Source organism: Acinonyx jubatus, chromosome A3, assembly GCF_027475565.1.
Source record: "Acinonyx jubatus isolate Ajub_Pintada_27869175 chromosome A3, VMU_Ajub_asm_v1.0, whole genome shotgun sequence".
NCBI lineage: Eukaryota > Metazoa > Chordata > Mammalia > Carnivora > Felidae > Acinonyx > Acinonyx jubatus.
In genome coordinates, this window is record NC_069388.1 from 107,479,509 (window position 1) to 107,496,445 (window position 16,937).

The following is a 16,937-nucleotide window of genomic DNA, read 5'->3' on the forward strand; positions in this document are numbered from 1 at the left end:
GATGCTTTCACATTATTTATAATAACTAACTAAATGAATAAAAGTGGCACATACATGGACCAGTCATGAGAGTTTGTAAGAGCTAAAAGTAGTTTTAGTCCAATTCTATGCACCTGAGGTATAAGAAGAAAATAATAACCAAAAGGTGTAATTAGTTGAATATCGGGCAGGATACTCTTTAGAGCAAAAAGCTTTAAATCTAAAGAGGGACACAAAACACTAAAAATGGTTCAATTTATGATAAAGAAAGAGCAGTTTTAGACTTCTATGCATCTACAAACACGAGTCTCAGATATATAGAAAACACAAATTAACACATACAAGGAGAAACTGAATCCACTATCAGAATGGGAGATTTGTAACATAAGATTCTAATTGATAAAGTGTGAGAGAAAGTAAGGATACAATTTAAACACCGTATGAACTAGCTTAAATGCAATCAAGATACTAGAACTAGACACAGAACCCCTGGAAAACAATGTCTCTTCCAGTATATATGGAATATTTATGAAAACAGCCACGTACAGAGGGCCATGAAGCAAGCGACAAATGATAATAATCTATTGTGTAGACCACATTCCCTGTTCACAATGCAACTAAGTTAGAAAATCACCAGTAAAAGGTAGGAGAGAAAACCCCAATATTTAAAAATAATTGATGGGGCCCCTGGGTGGCTCAGTCAGTTAAGCATCAGACTGAGCTTGTGGGTTTGAGCCCACGTCAGGCTCTGTGCTGACAACTCGGAGCTTGGAGCCTGCTTCAGATTCTGTGTCTCCCCCTCGCTGCCCCTCCCCCACTCATTCTCTCTCTCTCTCTCTCTCTCTCTCAAAAATAAACATTGAAAAAAAATTTTTTTAATTAAAACAGTTCACAGCTCCAATCATCATCTCATTCATATAAAATCCTAATGAATCCACAAAAAGTTATTAGAACTAATAAACGAGTCCAGTAAGGTTACAAGATAGAAGATCAACTTATAAAAGTCAATTGTATTTCTGTAAATCTAGCAATGAACAATCCAAAAATGAAAACAATTTCACTTACAATAGTATTAAAAAGAATAAAATTCTTAGGATTGCATTTAACAAAAAATGTGCAAGACTTGTACACTATATAAAACATTGTTGAAATTAAAGAATACGATCTAAATGCATGAAAAGAAATCTCATGCTCATGAATCAGAAGATTTAGTATTATTATGATGGCAGCACTCCCCAAATTTACCTACAGATTCAAAGCAGTTTCTACTAAATCTCAGCTGGTAACATTTTCCCCCAGAAATGAGTAAGCTGATCCTAAATTTCATATGGAAATGCAAGGGACCTAATAAGGCCAAAAGAATTTTGTAAAACAAGAGCAAAGTCAGAGAATTCACACTTGCAATTTTCAAAATTTACTATCAAGTCATAGCAATCAAGATAGTACTGTCAGAAGGCTGATAGACATGGAATAGAGATTAAGGGCCTATTAAGAATTAAGGGTCCAGAAATAAACCCTTATGTTTATTATGAGCAATTTGTTTTGGCAAGAGTACCAAGACAACTCAGTGGAGGAAACAATTTTATTTTCAACAAATAGTACTGGGACAAATAGATATCCATATGCAGAAGAATGAAATTGAACCTATACCTCGCACCATATATAAACATTAACTGAAAATGGATCAAAAGTCTAAATGTAAGAGCTAAAACTATAAAACACTTAGAAGAGAACACAGGAGCAAATAGTTGTGACCATAGACTAGGCAATGATTTCATAGATATGACATTATAAGCACAGGTGACAAAAGAACAAATAAACAAAATAGATTTTATCAAAACTTAAAATTTGTGCTTCAAAGCAAATTTTTTTCATCAAGAAAATGAAAATATAATTCACAAAATGGAAGAAAATACTTACAAATCATATATCTGATAAGGGACCTATATAGAGAATATATAAAGAAACCTTACAACTCAATAATAAAAAGAGCTGTATAAAAAAAATAACTTAAAAATGGAAAAAGGATTTAATAGATATTTCATCAAAAGATGATTAACAAATGGGGGCGCCTGGGTGGCGCAGTCGGTTAAGCGTCCGACTTCAGCCAGGTCACGATCTCGCGGTGCGTGACTTCGAGCCCCGCGTCAGGCTCTGGGCTGGTGGCTCAGAGCCTGGAGCCTGTTTCCGATTCTGTGTCTCCCTCTCTCTCTGCCCCTCCCCCGTTCATGCTCTGTCTCTCTCTGTCCCAAAAATAAATAAACGTTGAAAAAAAAATTAAAAAAAAAAAGATGATAACAAATGGCCAATGAATACACAGAGATGCTCAATATCTTTAGTCACTAGGTAAACGAAAATCGAAACCACAGTGAAATATCACTTCATAGCTTCTAGGATGGCTAAAATAAAAAAGACAATCACAACTGTTGATAAGAATATGGAAAAACTGGAACTCTCCTACACTGCCAATGGGGATGTAAAATGCACACGCATCAAGTTTGGAAAAACAATTCAGTAGTTCCTCAAAATGTTTAACATGAAGTTATCATATGACTCAGCAATTACACTCCTAAGTACATATCCAAGAGAGCTGAAAACATATGTCCACACAAAAACCTGTATAGGAATGTACATAGAAACTTAATTCATAATGGCCAAAAAATGAAAACAACCCAAATACCCATCATCAGATGAAAGGGTAAACAAAATGAATAAACGATGAAATATTATTTGGTAATACAAAGGAATGAAGTACTATTGTATGATATGACATAACAGCCCTTGAACACATTACTTAGTGAAAGGCCACGTATTATTATGATTCCATTTTATGAAATGTACAAGATAAGCAAAACCATGGAAACAGAAGGTAGAATAATGGTTGACAAGGCCTGAGGATGAGGAGAGAATGAATGGATACACAGTACAGGGTTTTCTTTTGAATAATGAAACTGTTTGGAAATTAGAGAGTGGTGATGGCTATATAACTCTGTGAATAAACTAACTCCCACCAAATTATACACTTTAAAAGGGTGAATTTTATAGTATATGAGTAATATACTCAATAAGGACTTTATTTTTATAAGAAAAAACAAAAACATGAATAGTCCTATAGCCATTAAATAAATTAAACCAAAATCTATTTCAACACACACACACCACAGATTGAGAGAGAAAGAGAGATAGGGAGAGAGAGAATCAATTTCCCTTAAGGGGAATTCTATCAAATATCCAAAGAATTAAATTTATTCAAATTCTTGCAAGGAATTCAAAAAGAGGGAAAACCTCTTAGCTCCTTTTTTGAAGCTGATAAAACTGACACCAAAATCAAACAAAGATAGTGTAAGAAATGAAAATTATAGACCAATTCCACACATAAATACAGATGTAAAAATATCAACCAAAGGTGTCAGAGACATCACAAATATCAACCAAAAACTGCAACAAACGTGAAAGAATGCATCATAACCAAACTGGATTTCTCCCAGGAATTACAAGCGTAGCTTAATATTAGAACATTTCTCTAGCACAACAAGTAGAATTAGAAAAACTGCGTGATCATTTCAGTGGTTACCGAAACTTTTTTTTCAATAAATGCAATAATACCATGTTAGGACAAAGGAATACCAAACCCATAAATAAGGAATAGAAGGGGTCTTCTGAACACAGTAAAGGTTATATGCCGATAACTATAATACATTTCACACTTAATGATGAAACATTAGAAGCATTCTCCTTAAAATAAGAAATAGAAAAGGACGTTCAATATTGTTGCTTCTAATCATCAATGTACTGCAGGTCCCGTTAGCACATTAAAAGAAAACAAATAAAAATTATAAGAATTGGGAAAGAAGAAACAGAAGTTTGGAGTTTATTCAATAGAAAAAACTCTAGAAGAAAAATTACACAAAGCTAATCAACATTTATGATCAATTTTTGAAAATCAATCATGTTCTTATATCTATAAAACAAGTTAGAGAATGTAACTTCACAAATTATAATATTTACAATAGCAGGAAAAATACATGGTACCTAGGGTAAAATTCCACATTGGTTTTTGTTTTTACTTTTCAATAGAAAATTATAAAAAATACTATTTGGTGACCTTAAGAATATCTAAATAATTAGAAAAAGATACCATGGATAGGAAAACTTAACATTGAACCAATTTCACATAGCCCCAAATTTAACTACACTTTAATGCAATTCCAGTCAAAACCACAATGTTTTTTTTTTCCTATGGAACTTACCTGACTCTAAAATCAATATGGAAGGGCAAGTACAAGAAGAGCAAAGACACTTTTAAATAACAGCCATCAGTGCTGTAGTATAAAGGATAAAACTATAAGAAATCAATGTGGTAATGGCATAGCAATAGACCAACTGGCCAATAAAACAAAAGAGAACATCTAGGCTAGTCTCTTCCCCACATTTAGAAACACTCAAGTGGGGGGAAACTGTTTTCCTACTTTGGACAGTAATCTTCTACTTCTAACTGGGCATTTATCAAAAATTATCAAAAAGTTTTAAAAGCAAATTTTAAAAACAGGGCATATCTAAACAGGTCTGGGAAAATTCGAACATGTGTTAATTTTGGGTTAGAGCTCAGATCTGGACTAGGCCAGGGAAAGGCAGTTCATAGATTATTGGATGTCAGAATTTTCTTTTAGCAGGTCTGGAGAGTCCCACCTTAAACTGTCAAATTTACTTACAAACATTTGTCATTTCATGTACTTTTCTGGCCCTATTTATTGCTCCCAATTTGAATAAGAACTATGCCTTTTCCCCTACGCCTTCATTTCTTCTGCACAATCAATTACTTGCTTCGATAGCAACAATAGCATCTCTAAAGGTATCACTGCACTATTTAAAGAGAAAATGACATTATTTTATAGGAAAAGAAAGTAGTGTGTTTACAAAAGTATATCAGTAGTGAGCAGCATCAGAACAGGCAAAAACATGCCTGGCTATAGCACTGTGTCATCCCCCACATCAGGCACCCTGATCAGTTCCTTTTGTTCAGCCTTACCTAACACTTCATTCCCTCCAACATTTTTTTTTCCAAAAGATACACACCAAGAGAGACTGATGTCAGCAAGATGGTGGATAGGAAGCTCTAGGCTCTCATTCTGACATGGAAACACTAGATGAACAACAGGCAGAATGAAACGGCTTTGTGGGAGATTTAGAAGCTAGTCAAAGATTTGGAACAACAAAGTGAATGTCAAATCAAGAAAAAGCCATACTCGCAGTGGTAGGAAACTTCCTGGCATTTTTGTTCACCCTTGCCTCACCCCTCCCTGGCATCATACAGCATAGACGGGAAGAAGTTGTCCAATTCTCAGCTCCTCCCTTGGGACAGGAGGAAAAGAGTGGATCTTGTTTGCAATGTCCTGGCATGTCTGATGGCTTCCTGAGAGACTGGTTTCTGTTTTGCTTGCCTTAGAGCTTAGACAGAAACGAAGGCATCATTGGATATCAGACTGGAGATTGCTAAAAGCAGTGGCAGGCACCGTGGCATGTGAGAACTATAGGAGTCTGCAAACTCATGGGTGCATTTGTGAGAGATTATGAGGAGAGGAACACAATGAGATCTAAAAACAGGGGTAAGGCTCACTGAAATTAAGATATTTAGGGATGCCTGGGTGACTCGGTCGGTTAAGTGTCCAATTCTTAATTTCAGCTCAGGTCATGATCTCATGGTTGTGAGATTAAGCCACATGTTGGGCTCCACACTGGGTATGGAGCTTGCTTGGGATTCTCTCTCTCTCTCTTTCTGCCCCCACTCAAAAAAATAAAATTAAACAAAATTGAATAAAATTAAAATTAATTAAATTAAATAGATATGTAAAAAGTCATGTATATAGGATAATTAGGAGGAAAATACACACAAACAGGCCCAGGGAAAACTAATGACTAGAAAAGACCTGACAGTCCTTAAGCCCTTGCACTGGGCTAATTAGCGAGGGTCTTCCCCTGCATGGAGTCAATCTACAAAGGCCAGGCTATGTGGCTGTTTTTCAAATTTGTAATTTTCAACAGAAGATCATGAACCATAGAAAGAAATAGGGAAAGATGGACAAAATAAATGAACAAAACAATGAACAAAATAAATTTCCAGAACCTGACTCTAAAGAAATACAGGCTTTAGACTTACAAGACAACAATTTTAAAAACAATGGTGATAAGTATGCTCTAAGAGCCAAAGGAAAACATGGAGAGAGAACACAAGAAAATCAGGAAAACAATATATGAACAAAATGAGAATATCAACAAAGAGCTAGAAATTATTTTTTTAAAATCAAACAAATTTTGGAGCTGAAAAAATAAAATAAGTAACTTAAAAAATTCACTAGAGAGGATCAACAACATACTCAAACAAGCAGAATAAAGTGTCAGCAAACTTGAAGACAGATTATTTTAAATTGATGAATCTGAAAAGTCAAAAAAGAAAAGTGAACAGAGCCTAAGAAACTCTGCAGAATAACATAAACCAGACCAATATACATATTATTAAAATACCAGAAGAAGAGAGAAAGGGACACAGAGCTTATTTTGTGGAATAATGGCCAAAAACTCCCCAAATTTAAAGAAAGATATAGATACACAAATATAAGAAGCTCAGTGAATTCCAAGTAGGATAAATCCAAAGAAATCCACACCAAGACAAACCCTCAAACTGTGGAAAATTAAAGACAAATTTAAAAAATCCTGAAAGCAGCAAAAGAAAATACTTATCACATATAAAGGATCTCCAATAAGATTATGAATGGATTTCTCAGCAGAAACCTTCTGGCCTGAAGGCAGTCGGATAATATATTTAAAGTGCTGAAAGGAAAAACAAACTGTCACCCAAAACTTCTATATCCAGCAGAACTGACCTTCAAAAAATAAGAGAGAAATTAAGACATTCCCAGATAAACAAAAGCTGAGTGAGTTCTTTACCTCTAGAACTGTACTACAAGAAATGCTAAAGTGAGTCCTTCGAGTTGAAATGAAAGGACATTAGCAGCAACTTGAAGCCATATGAAAACATGAAGTTTTTGATGAAGGTAAATACATGGATAAATTTATTATAATTTTGGTTTTTTATTATAATTTTGGTTTTATTATAATTTTGGTTCATAACTCCTTTTTTATTCTTTTACATTATTTAAAAGAAAAAAGCATAAAATAATGATAAATCTGTATGGCTACATTATATATAAAGATATAATCTGTGATATCAATAACTAAATGAGGGGTGGAGCTATCAAAGGAGAAGAGGTTTTTTTTTAATGTTTTTATTTATTTTTGAGAGAGAGACAGAGTGAGAGCGGGAGTGGTGGGAGAGAGAGAGAGAGGGAGACACAGAATCTGAAACAGGCTCCAGGGTCCGGGCTGTCAGCACAGAGCCCAATGCAGGGCTCAAACTCAGGAGCCATGAGATGACCTGAGCCGAAGTTAGAGGCTTAACCGACTGAGCCATCCAGGCACCCCAAGGAGAAGAGCTTTTGAATGCAATTGAAGTTCCGTTGGTATCAGTTTAAAATAGATTGTTATAACTTTAGGATATTATATGCAGTGTCCATGGTAAACACAAAGAAAATATCTACAGAATACACATGAAAGGAAATGGGAAGGGAATCAAAATGTGTCATTGCAAAAACTCAAGTAAATGCAAAGTAAGGCAGTAGTAACAGAGGAAATGAAGGATTAAAAAAGCTATAAGACATATAGAAAACAAATAATAAAATGGCAATAGTAAGTTAATCTCTATTAATCAATTTAAATTAGTAATTATTTGGTCATTAATTTAAATTACCAATTAATTAGTAATTAACTTAAATGTAAATGTATTAAATTCTCTAATCAAAAAACACAGGTTGGTAGAAAAGATTTTTTCTTTTTTTTTAAGTTTTTTTTTTTTTTTTTTTTTTTGAGAGAGAAAGAGCACCAGCTGGGGAGGGGCAGAGAGAGAGAGAGAGGGAGACACAGCATCCAAAGCAGACTCCAGGCTCTGAGCTGTCAGGACAGAGCCTGACATGGGGCTTGAACTCATGAACTGTGAAATCACGACCTGAGCTGAAGTCAGATGCTCAATCGACTGAGCCACCCAGGTGCCCTGGTAGAAAAGATTTTAAAAACCAGGATCAAGTATATGCTGTCTATAAAAGACTCACTTTAGAACTAAAGACACATATGGGTTGAAAGTAAAAAGATGAAATAGATGCTTCATGTAAATAATAACCAAAAGAGAACAGGGTTGGCTGTATCAAACAAAAATGACTTTAAGTCAAAACTTTACAAGAGACAAAGAAGGACATTATATCTCAATAAAAGACTCAATTCATGAGGAATATGTAATATTCTTTACATATTTACATTAGAGGTCCTAAATATATGAAGCAAACATTGGCAGAATTGAAAGGAGAAATATACGGCAACATAATAACAGTAGAAGACTTTTATATGTCACTTTCAATAACGGATAGAACAACCAGATAGAAGATCAATAAGGAAACAGAGGATTTGAATATCATTATAGAACAATTTGACCTAACAGACAAATACAGAATAGTCCACTCAACAACAGAAGAATACATTGTTCTCAAGTGAACATGGAACATTCCCCAGCATACATCATATGTTACACAAAACAAGTCTTAATGAATTTTAAAAGATTTAAAATCATACAAAGCATATTTATTGATTGCAATAAAATGAAAGTGTAAGTCAACAGAAGGAAAACTAGAAAATCCACAAATAAGTGGAAATTAAACAACACACTCTTAAACAACAAATGAGTCAAAGAAGAAATCACAAGGGAAATTAGAGAATATCTGGAGTCAAAAGAAAGCAAAAACACAACATACCAAAATGTGCAGGATGCAGTGAAAGCAGTGGTAAGGGGGGAATCTATAGTTATAAATGCTTTCATTAAAAAGAAAGATATAAAATCAACAATCTAAATTTACAGCTCAAGAAACTAGAAAAAGAAGAGTAAACTAAACCCCAAGTTAGCAAAAGAAAGGAAATAAAAAGATTAGAGCAGAAATTAACGTAATAGAGAATTTCTTTTAAAGAGAAAAATCAACGGAACCAAGAATTGGTTCTTCAGAAAGATCAACAAAATTGACAAACCTTTAGCTGAACTAAGAAAAAAAGGATAGAAAATCACATCACTGAAATCAGAAATGAAAGAGGAATATCACTATCAATTTTACAGAAATAAAAAGGGTTATAAGAGAGTACCATCAAGGATAGCATGCCAACAAACTGGATAACCTAGATGAAACTGACAAATCCCTAGAAACATACCACCTACTAATCCTTTCTACTAAGGAAGAAACAGAAAATCCAAACAGATCTATAACTAATAAGGAGACTGAATTGGTAATCAAAAACTTCCTAACAAATGAAAGCCCAGGATCACATGGCTTCACTGGTGAATTCCACCAAACATTAACTAGTTCCTAAAACTCCCCAAAACATTAACTAGTTCCTAAAGAATTAACTAGTTCCTCAAACTCCCCAAAAAGTTGAAGAGAAAGGAATATTTCCTAGCTCATTCTATGAGGAGGTCATTATTATCACGATCCCAAAGCCATACAAATATGCTATAAGAAAATCACACCAACAGCTTTGATGAATACTGATGCAAAAATCCTCAAAAAAATAACAGCAAACAGAATTTGAAAGCACATTAAAATGGTTATACACCGTGACCAAGTAGGAATGCAAGGACAGTTCACCATATGAAAACCAATGTGATATACCACATTAACAGAATTAAGGGGCGGGGGGGGGGGGGGGGGGACATGTGAGCATTTCAATTGGTGCAGAAAAAAGCACCAGACAATATTCAACACCCAGTCATGATAAAAATGTGTAGCAAACCAGCAACAGAAGGAAACTACCTCAACATATTATAGGCCATTTATGAAACGCCCATAGCTAACATCATACTCAATGGTGAAAGACTGAAAGCTTTTCCTCTAACCACAGAAACAAGACAAGAGTGACTGCTTTTGCCACTTCTATTCAGTACAGTACTAGGAGTCCTAGCCAGATCAATTAGGCAAGAAAAAGAAATAAGATACCTACATCAGAAAGGAAGAAACAAAATCATCTCTTAGCAGATGACATGATCTTATATGTAGAAAATCCTAAAGATTTCACACATGCGCGCGCGCACGCACACACACACACACACACACACACACACACACAGAGTAAGAATTAATAAACAAACTCAGCCAAGTTTCAGAATGTAAATCAATTTGCAAACACCAGTTGTTTCTATACATTAACAAGAAGCAATATGAAAAGGAAATAAAGAAAATGACTCTGTAATAACATCAAAAAGAATAAAATACCTAGGAGTGAACTTAACAAAGGAGATGAGAGATTTGTACACTTAAAACTATAAAACATTGCTGAAAAAAGTTAAAGAAGACTCAATTGAAAATCTCATGCCATGGATTTGGAGACTTAATATTGTTAAGATGTCAATACTACCCAAACAATTTATAGATTCAGTGCAATCCCTCCCAAAATTCCAACAATGTTTTTTGTAAAGGTTGAAAAATCCATCCTACAAGTCATATGGAATCTCAAGGGACTGCGAATAGCCAAAACAACCTTGAAAAAGAATAAAGGTGGAGATATCATACTTACTGATTTTAAAACTTATTACAAAGCTACAGTAATCAAAATAATGTGGACTGACATAAAGTTAGATATATACATCAATAGAACAGAAAACCCAGAAATAAACTCTTACAAATATGGTCAAATGATTTTTGACAGGGGTGCCAAGACTACTCAATGGAGAAAGGGAAGTCTCTTCAGCAAATGGTGCTGGGAAAGCTGGATATTCACATGCAAAAGAATGACATTAGACCCTCTATATGCAAAAATTAAAAATTAACTCAAAATGGATCATTTAGTAAATGTAAAATCCAAACTATGAAACTCTTAGAAGAAAACATAGGGGAAAAACTTCACGACATTGTATTTGGTAATGATTTCTTGCATATGGCAACAAAAGCACAGGCAACAGAAGCAACATAGATAAACTGGACATCTAAATTAAAATAAATTAGACATCAAAATTAAAATTAAATTCTGTCCATCAAAGGACATAATCAACAGAGTGAAAGGCAACCCACGTAATGGGAGAAAGTATTTGTAAATCATATATCTGAAAAAGGATTAATATCCAGGATATATAAAGAACTCCTACAACTCAACAACAAAAAGCAAACAACCCAATTAAAAAATGGGCAAAGGGTTTGAAGGAATATTTTTCCAAAGAAGATATACAAAAGGCCGTGAAAGGCACATGAAAGAATGCTCAATGTCACTATGCATTAGGGAAATGCAAACCACAACAGGATGCCACCTTGTTAGGATGGTTACTGTCAAAAACTAGAAAAGAACAAGTGTTGGTGTGGATGTGAGAAACTGAAATCCTTGTGAGTTCTTGGAGGACCATAAAATGGTGCCTCTGTGCTATGGAAAAAATACAGCAGTACGTCATAAAATTAAAAACAGAATTGCCATACAATCCCAGTAATTCCATTTCTGGATATATAATCAAAAGAACTGAAAGCAGAGCCTTGAAGAGATCTTTGTACACCCACACTCATAGCGGCATTATTCATCACAGTCAAAAGGTAGAAGCAACAACAAAAGTGTCCATTAACAGATCAAGAGATAAGTAAAATGTGGTATATACACTCAAAGTAATACTACTCAACCTTAAAAAATAAGGAAACTGTCACATGTTGCAACACGGAGGAACGCTGAGGACATTATGCTAAGTGAAATAGCCAGTTACAAAGAGACAAATACCATATAATTCCACTTCTAGAGGAAACAAATTCACAGAGACAGAAAGTAGAAGGGTGGTTGCCGGATGGGAGAGTGGGAAATGATTGTTTATTGGGTCCAGAATTTCAGTTAGGAAGATGAAAAAAATTCTGGAGATAAATGGTGATAATGGTTGCATAACCATATGAATGTATTTAATGCCACTAAACTTAAAAATGGTTAAGACAGTAAATTTTATGTGATGTGTATTTCACCACAAATAAAACACTGAAGTAGAAAAAAAACTTTTTTAAGATACACGCTAAGGGGCGCCTGGGTGGCTCAGTCGGTTAAGCGTCCGACTTCGGCCCGGGTCACGATCTTGCGGTCCGTGAGTTCAAGCCCCGCGTCGGGCTCTGGGCTGATGGCTCAGAGCCTGGAGCCTGCTTGGGATTCTGTGTCTCCCTCTCTCTCTGCCCCTCCCCCATTCATGCTCTGTCTCTCTCTGTCTCAAAAATAAATAAACGTTAAAAAAAAAATTAAAAAAAAAAAAGATACACACTAAAAGGAGGAGAAAAACGCAAAAGCAAAAGTAACATCTTAGCCCAATGATATAGGTTTAGGGGGCATTTTATCATGACATACGATTGAAAATAATGCCAATTCCTTTCCTCTACAAAGACTAGCTATATTCTAACTTAAGTATTTTTAATGGCCTATATGCGTTTTCCATTCATTACTTATTCTGATAAACATTTATAAACTTTAATATAGTGTGAAAAAACTGAAAAATATTTACTCAAAAATAAAATTTTGGGAGACATTTTTTAAAATAAAAATTTTATTTAAAAAATTGTTTTAATAAAAATTTTGGAAGAAGTCTGAAAAATATTCACTTTTAAAAATAACGACTAATCTATGAATCTATTACCTCTGATATCGAGTTCTCTGAAGTCCCAGACATGCACACACAAATGTATATGAAAATGATTTAGTCAAAATAACTGGTTTCAATATTGAAATATTCTACATATTTCCATTATAATATGTGTGTATTTATAATTTGATCCTTATATTAGTAAAAATATCATCTGTCAGGGGGATGTCTGGCATGAGAAATGCAGCTAACAAGGCTAATATAAATGAAAATTTGCGAATTACTGAATATAGCTCTAGAGATGACATAGGTAGGAATACTGTCCCTCATGATTAGAGTAGGATAAAAGAAAATGTTAAAACTCTCAAAGAATGTCATATATTTAGAAGACCTATATATCAATGTTTGATGTTATTTTCAGATCACAGAAATATTACAATCATCGCCCAGAAGTTTGAGACTAGTCAATTTGTAAGCAATTTGTTAAAAGCCAGAAACAGATTAATAACCTTTGACTTCCAAACTCCAATAATGTCAATAAACTATCTTTCAAAAAAATTACAGCAGTTACAGTTAAATTTAGAATGCAACATGAAGGTCTTTTTTTTCCCCAAAAATGCAGTGAAACTTAGGAAGACAGAAGATTTCTGTGAGAACTTGAGCAACAAATACCATGGACTATGGAGCGTGCCTGGTGGGAAAATTTCTGCTTTGAGCTACCCTTCAAAGAAAAGGCAAACTCTGAGGCGACCTTATTTTAGGAACTGTAATAGATAAAGATGTGTCTTCATCTTGAGATGAAATAGCAATGTTTTCATCTTCCAAGGAATCTGAGGCAATGTTATTCTGAGGTGGGATAAAGCTGGTAGCATTTTTACAAAGTGAAGAAAATCCAACATTACAGAGAAACAGGGGAAGTTACTCTTTGAGAGGGATGCTATTGAATCCTAGGTGGAAAATGAAAGATACAGTGACTTTGAGAACCAGGATGAAAGGAAACTTTCCTTGATTGGCCTCTTCCTTCGGTATCAGTCACAATCTTGCTTTGTTGACAGGAATAGGAAATTATAGTGGGAAGAGAAAGTAAGATGGCCGTGCTGTGTTGGTAGATGCTTCCATCAACAGTGTTCTGATGGGTTGAAGAGTTAGCTTTTGCTTCAAAATTCATAGAACATCTAATGTTATATTTGGGACAACAAGGGCTTATATATTTTTCAGCACTAGTCATACTTGAGCTTTTAGAAACTGTTTCAACTTCATCTGGATTAAAGATTTTATGACATCTTGATTGAAGATCAAAAAAACTAGTGCTCTCGTAACAGGAAATTATACTAAGTCTCGGGGCAGAGAAAAGTCTTTGGGATCTAAGGCCAAAATGGTTTGAGGAGAATTTTACATCACTGAAGCTGCTTTTTTCTTGAGAATCAAAATTGGCTCTACTTTGTTGACAGTCGGGGATAATACCGCTTTTCTGAAATTTCACAAGTAAAGAATGTTTTCTCCCAGAGAAAGATGAGTGAGTAGATGCACTTGATGAAGAAGATAAATTTTTACTTCCTCTGCGTGAACTGACTTTACATACTGCAGATAGACGGGTTCTTTTAGGATCAAGAGATATAGTTCGATGAGTAATGGAAGAGAATCCAAGGTGCCGGTGGTCTGAAGTAACTTGATCTGCAGGATAATTTGGTAGCAAGCTCTGGTCGTCTTTGCAGTGGCTGGAGTGAGAAAAGTGTCAAATGAGGCAAAAAAATAGGGAGCAGAGGTGGAAACCTGCCAAGGCTCCTGAAGAATAATATCCACTTTATCAATATGGAAACAATGGGGAATGAGAAAATAATGGCGTCTGAATTCATGGTCACCCAGATGTACCCCCACAGAATGCCCTAGTCTAAAAGATTATCTCTACCAACACAATACATGCCCAATCTACTAAATTGGGGGAAGACAAGTTGAAAGACTCAGGGAAACAGGCAGAAAGAAAGATCAGGGGAAATATACGAGAGGGCTGGAGAACAAAAGTCTCCCCTGAAGAAAAGGGTAGGTCTTCCTGTTTCAAATAATAGTATCTGTTTGAGACTCTTGAACTACTATATTTAAAGGAGTTAAGTAGAATAAATTTATGCCCTGTTGACTACTACATTTTAAAATATTAACCACGATGGATGAAGTGGGACCTCTCTAGAGAGAATACTGTAGATAAATATCCACATATTCCAGAGATTCAGTTACTATGGGAAAGCAAAGGAAGCGATAAAGCTTGGTTTATGAATGCTTCAGTGTTCTTTAGCACATGAAACATATGTAACAGTGGGTTTTCTTTTTCTTTATAAAGGCTTACCTTAAGCATTTTCCCATGTTGAATTTAATCCAAAGTAAATCTCTCCCTTCCTTTCTAAGCCATCATCCTTAAGCCATAAAATGCCCTGTGTAGGTGGAACAGGTCAGAAGACTGAATGTTTAAGCTCCACGTGGAATTAACATGGCAATAACACAGAATGTGATGACAGCAGACTCTAGAATCTAATGACATCAGGTCAGGATAAAATTGTTCTGTGGCTCGCCTTTCTGAAAAGCTGCAATTCACGTGACTGGGGAATGTATTCTCTAACTCCATCGTGTTCGAGGAGTCAGCCAACAAATCAAGGACGAGAAAACAGTAGGATAAAGGCAGTAATGTATATAATATCTGCACAATCCTTTGCCCAGGACTGTCTCTCTCACTAGCTGCCCTACGCACCCCTTGGCCTACTAATTCATTCTACTTTCACACGAACACTCCTGAAGGCTTTTACACCCTCCGCTGATATGGAATAGTGACCATTACAGACTTTGGTCAAAAGATGTATCGAGAGGCAAAACAGAAACATAAATAGCAAACATCATTCCCCCCAAAATGCAACAAACCTTATCTACATTGGCAGCAAAGGCTGCCATCTGAAAGTGTGGGTCACATGCGCCAGATTACAGAGATCTGTGTGCGACTGTTTCTGACCCTGGGAAACAGCTTATACTCATTTCAAAACAAGGTTAACAGAGTTTTCAGAAAAGAAATACTGTCCTCTCCTTTTCCAAACCAACCTGGAGCATTAGCTGTATAACAAGTGTGTGTGTGAAGTCATGGATGACATAAAAAACTGCCTCAAAAACGTTTCTACTCCTCAATATCCTAAATACCCTGTTACTATCTCTTGTTTCTGTTTCAGGGTTTCTCACCACAATCCTGAGATTTGGCCTCAATAAACGGGTCAGGCAGACCTCACGCCCTTCACAAAAATTAGCTCAAGACGGAACACAGACCTCAGTATAAAATGCAAAACTGTGAAACTCCCAGAAGATACCACAGGAGAAAAAAAAACCTAGATAAATTTGGGTGTGGCAATGACTTTTTAGATGGAACACCAAAGGTCTGCTCCCACTTCCTGGATCAGTCTTCAGTCCTTCTTTGGCAGGCTCACCCACTTCTGCCCGTTCCAGTCGGTACTGGTTCCAAAAGGCTCTGTACTCCACCTCTTCGCTCTTCCCATGTGACCCATTCTGCCCGAGCAATGTCAGCCGTTCCTAGAGCAACAGCATCGTACACATTCTGGAGGGATGCCTGGAACAGGAGCAACTTTCCCCAAAGACATGCTTCTCGCAGCCCCTCGGCTGCTTCCTTTCACAGGCCTCAGGCGGGTGAATGCCCAAGCTGGCAGTGACTTCCATCTATTGCCAAGTCCTGCCCAGAGGGTCTAACAACTGGCTCTACAATGCAAGGGAAGACTTGGCCCTTGTTGCTGTTGTTGGCCTTTGGGGCTCCGGCTAAAACTGGAATACAGTGTCTCTCTTTAACATTCTCTTACAATTTTTTTTGTTAATTCTGTTTGTCTTGTGAGGCTTTGTTTTATTTCCTAATGGATCTTGAGTGTGAACCCAGTGCCTAGCACAGAGTAGACGCTCTCACTGAATGAATAAAAGGAACGCCAAGTTTTACCTTCCTTTGTTGTTTCATTTTTATTTTTATTTTTTATAAAGTTTATTTATTTTGAGAGAGGGGAACAGAGAGAGAGAGAGAGAGAGAGACAGAGAGAGAAAATACAAGTGGGGGAGGGGCAGAGAGAGAGAGAGAGGGAGAGAGAGAATCCCAAGCAGGCTCTGCACTGTCAGCACAGAGCTGAAGGCAGGGCTCGAACTCACAAACAGTGAGATCACTACCTGAGCCGAAATCAAGAGTCGGACACTTAATGGACTGAGCTGCCCAGGCGCCCCTCATTTTTAAAAGAAATTCACAGGGGTGCCTGGGTGG

The 16,937-nt window shown here is 35.9% G+C and overlaps 1 protein-coding gene and 1 long non-coding RNA gene across 4 annotated transcripts in view; one reads left to right on the plus strand and one right to left on the minus strand.

Annotated features, from left to right (window-relative positions):
* Positions 1-16,937, minus strand: part of RMDN2 (regulator of microtubule dynamics 2) — a 74,741-nt gene that overhangs the window by 45,211 nt on the left and 12,593 nt on the right. The window contains exon 1 of one of the 3 annotated variants that reach the window (XM_015076737.3): positions 14,994-16,135. The exons of the other annotated variants lie outside the window; for them this stretch is intronic. Coding sequence (XP_014932223.1) covers positions 14,994-15,010 — 17 coding nt within the window. The 5' untranslated portion in view covers positions 15,011-16,135. Of the gene's footprint in view, positions 1-14,993; positions 16,136-16,937 lie in introns of those variants that run through there. 3 annotated transcript variants of the gene reach the window in all.
* LOC113592490 (uncharacterized) lies at positions 15,006-16,483 on the plus strand. The gene is made up of 2 exons (XR_003412378.2): positions 15,006-15,330; positions 15,859-16,483. It is a non-coding gene; the product is annotated as an uncharacterized LOC113592490 (long non-coding RNA).